A 4,386-nucleotide genomic window follows, 5' to 3' on the forward strand; every position below is an offset into this window, starting at 1 on the left:
AAAAAAAAAAAAAAAGAACCTGGCTCTTTCTAAACACCTTGTTCCAATCCTCTACCTCAGAATGGCAACACTCTGGAACTTCCTCTCACCCGTATTTTCATTACAGGTATCAACTTACAGAAGTTGGAGTTTATTATCAACCACATCAATCTCGAAACGTCAGTAAATTGTATGGGTACTGCTCCTCTTCTGTGGACTAAAAAGTATAAATTTGTGTGTAAATATATACTGTTTTGAGTCAATTTTTTTGTTATTGCTTGAATGGAGTTTTACATTTCTATATTAGTGTTTAAGCAAGTAAAATTAAAAAAAAAAAAATGTACATTAGCTATAGAATCAAGTCTCTATTATCATTCAACCATAGTTTGCTGGTCTTAAGAGGAATCTGAGGAAAGGGAAGCAGTTTCCTTTCTTTTTATACTTAGGTTTAGAAGTGTAAATAAGAGATATTGGCACTGCTTATCTAGCTGGAAAAATGTTTTTACATGCTGAGTTTGACAGGTCTAGAAAATGGCTTCTTTCTATCTTGTTATTTCTTTATCTATCTGCCCTAAGTTCCAATAAATGCTATCTGTGTCACATTTAATTGGGTAAACTTATTTTTATGATTTTTTATTGAATTCTCTAAGACGGATTTCTAAACCAAAACATTTAAGAAAGATAAATTTAAATCACATATTTTTCTGTATGCTTAATACGAATTCCCTTTTGTATTCCTTACCCACCTTTCATGGATAGATATTACCTCTATTGATAGTTCATGTTCATATTTTTTTTTAATTGGTCAGAATAAAAAATTTATATATTATCAGTTAATACAATTGAATAAGACTATTTAGATGTTCATAGAAGTTATCATTTGTACATTTTACTTTCTTCTGTTTTTCTTTTACACTTTTATTTTCTCATTATTAACCTGTGATAAGAATTGATAAAATCAAACCACCACATAGGCAATCAGCAGCAAGATTTTAGTGCTATTAAGTTATAACCAGAAGAGATTAAATAGCAGTAGTTAATGGCAACAGAATTGTGATGGTGAACAGAGTACAAAATTCTATCAACTAATATACTAGTTCCTAGAAACTCAACTACTAGTTGTAAACTTTTAGGTGGGGCGCACATGCTTGCACATAGATTCATAGGAATAGACTTTACAGCATGTTGCTATTTAGCTATTGCCTCTCCTCTAATGCTCTCTTCCCCTCCCTCCTTTCTTTCTCTCTCTCTCTCTCTCTCTCTTCTAAACACAAGTGCTCCTCTGGTGAATAAGTGTATGAATGTATCATACCTCTTCTCCATCTAGCTCACTGTCTGTTTCTTCAAGTTCCAGAAGTAAAGAAGAAAAGAAAGAAAAAAAAGTTCATACAGCTTTTTTCAGGCAACTATCCTTTCAACTAGTAGCAGTAGTCCAAAACACATGACTAATTGGTATTGCTAATAACAGCAGCTGAAGACAGCTTTTTTTTTCTCTCTCTCTCTCTCCTTTCTGTGTTATACGAAATTCAAAGAAACTTTTCGGATATGGTTTACAAAAGTAATAAGAATACACTGGATAAAAAATTGAAGGTATGTTTTGTGTGTATATCTAATTTTATGTGGTTAAAAAATTTAGTTTAGTTGTGTTTATTTGTAGTGGATGAGAAATATTTCCAGAGATAATTTATTATATAAATTGTATACGCAATTAATTATTATTGTTATCACAGCTAAACTCTGGATGTGTTTATCTATGAAGGCTAAAATGTGATGTGTTGTAGTGTTTGGAAGATGTAAATATTTTGATAGTTATTTCACATGTTGTATTCTTATTAGTAGCTGCTCCAAACTAAATGCATCCAGAGTTCAGATTTTTGTAATATTGATTTTTGTCTTTTATCCATTTGAGGATTATGGCAAGAGAATGAAATGAAGTACAATTGATATACCGTAAGATCACTTCAATCAACCAGACCTAATACCTACAAATTTTTTGTTTCTGAGATAATTCATTATTATTGGTATTCTCATTCCATCTGACTTGTTATGGAATATATATTGTTTATAGCAAGAACTACTAATATTTCTAAATAGTTTGCTTTATATTGATACAAATGAACTGCTGTCAAAGGGTCTTCTAGATTTTACAATTAAAATTTACTACAGAAGTGTATTAAACTTTTTCGCAATTTCTCATATTTAACTTTAAGAATGAAGCTTATGGAATTTTTTAATTAGTTAAGTAGCAGCAAAAATAAAACGGCTATTATTTGTTTTATAACCCACTCACAACTTCCTTGGTGTCATGTATTATTCTTTTGATAGTAATTATTTGTTTTAGTTACATACATCTAGAATATACTGCTGATTATTGTAATTCAGTTTTTATTTTGCTTGTTTTTGTGCGCTGCTAAATATTTTATTTCAACATTGAGATTGTTGTCTTATCAGTGGTTGCCGGAATTCTTGTTTACAGCTTACATACATTAACAAATAGCTAGCATATTTTTTTGTAATCAAAATTGTATTTTCTTAAAGTCATATTGAGTACATACTTTTGTCTGTTCTTCCTGTTTCAAAAGCATTTTTCTGTAAACATGTATTCGTATAAAAACTGTGGATGTTAAATTTTTTTAATATTTAAAATAATTTTATCCAATTTTATTTTAAGGAAGGCTAAGGGGATTATTAAAATCTGGGTATTGATATATAAAATTTCTAATCTTGACAAAAATATATTGTTTTGATAAAATTTAAATTGGGATCAGGTCCTCTATTATGATTGAATCATTTCTGAACTTACAATCTAACAACCTGTTACTGGTTTATACAAACATTAATTGGAAAAAAATTACACATGATAAGTTAACCATGTTTATAATTCTATCTTTCTTGCTTATATAAGTTTATTTTTATACCGCAAATGTTATTTTCAAAACCTCTCCTGTCCCTGTTTTTATTTTAGATATTTGTGTGGGGATTTTACACTAAAAACTCTAATTTTATGTCCCAGTTTTCACTTAGTTTTTGATATCTTATTGTGTATTTCCTAGATATGAAAAATAATCATGTTTAACTCTTCCGCTAAAGTTTATTTTTTCTTTTTGTTATGATAGTATTGAATTTGTCTATTTCTTAACTATCCCATAGCATTGAAGTATTATTACACCTCTCACTACACTTATTAGTTCAATCCCTCCCTATGTTATTGCTTCTCTTTCAATCAGTCAGGGTGCCTCTACATAATTACTTGACCTGTTACAAATAGTAGTCAAACCTCTTTCAAAACACTTCCTAAACAAAGGACACATTGTGTAAGGTAGTCCTAGACAAACTGTTTGAGAAAGGACAGGATGACCATGACTGGAATATCTTTTCTTTTAGATCTCCTGATTCAGGTTTGACCCTGGGTTAAACAACAATTAGGTTTGATGTTACAATTAAAAAAATAAAAATACATTTCAGCATTTACAGTTTTGTCTAAATCTATGATATACATTGTGATCTCCATTATCTTTATACTTTGAACTGGTAGCTTATATTAAGATAGGTAATTGCTTTAGTATATTCAAAAGTATGGCTGGATAAAGAAGAATGGTGAATAATAAAGAGACCTTTGCTCAAAAATGTATTTCCTACTGTTTAGTGTCACAGAAATATAACTGTTGTGCTTGTGTAGCTCCAGATCAACCTTCAGTGACCAGGTTGATAATCAAAGGTGTTCTAGCCATAATCACCCTATCTTTTATATTTATAGCTTAAACTACATTATTTAATGTGCCCGCTTTTTATGATGATGTGTGTTTTGAGGGTAACTCTGCTGCTACTTTTAGCAGTTTGATCAACTACCTTGTTGGCTTACTACTAAGGCATTCAAGCTATAACTATAATTCATCTCAAACTAAAATCTGCTATGTCCTTTTCATTCTTATGACAGTAGGATGTGATTTGAGAGACTCAACTGTTATTTCTTTTGGACAAATAGACTTCTTTTGTAAAGACTTCTTTGTTAGTTCATTGTAATGATATAATATGCTTTAGTGGGCAAAATATATAGACTGGAAAAGGTGTAACACTATGAATACTTTTGTTGCTCTTAAAATGTTTTATTAGTGCTTGAGTGGCAGAAGTAGTAAAATAGAGAAAATCTCCTGCACTATTTATTTACATTATAAGTTCAAATTTCACCAATGTTGACTTTGCCTCTGTTCTTTGTGTGTGTGTGTGGGGGGGGGTCATTAAAATAAGTACCAGTCAAGTATCAGGGGTGATACAGTTGACAGAACTTCTCACACGAAACATTTGTGAACTTATATCAATGTAAGAAATAACTTTTTGTGGCTGTGTGGTAAGTAGCTTGCTTACCAACCACATGGTCCTAGGTTCAGTCCCACTGCATGGCACCTT

At 30.7% G+C, this 4,386-nt stretch overlaps 1 protein-coding gene across 6 annotated transcripts in view; it reads left to right on the top strand.

The window, feature by feature from the left end:
• Positions 1-4,386, top strand: part of LOC106880457 (rap guanine nucleotide exchange factor 1) — a 199,609-nt gene that overhangs the window by 101,761 nt on the left and 93,462 nt on the right. The window contains exon 1 of one of the 6 annotated variants that reach the window (XM_014930383.2): positions 1,012-1,569. The exons of the other annotated variants lie outside the window; for them this stretch is intronic. Coding sequence (XP_014785869.1) covers positions 1,525-1,569 — 45 coding nt within the window. The 5' untranslated portion in view covers positions 1,012-1,524. Of the gene's footprint in view, positions 1-1,011; positions 1,570-4,386 lie in introns of those variants that run through there. 6 annotated transcript variants of the gene reach the window in all.

This window comes from Octopus bimaculoides, chromosome 1 (assembly GCF_001194135.2).
Source record: "Octopus bimaculoides isolate UCB-OBI-ISO-001 chromosome 1, ASM119413v2, whole genome shotgun sequence".
Taxonomy (NCBI): Eukaryota; Metazoa; Mollusca; class Cephalopoda; order Octopoda; family Octopodidae; genus Octopus; species Octopus bimaculoides.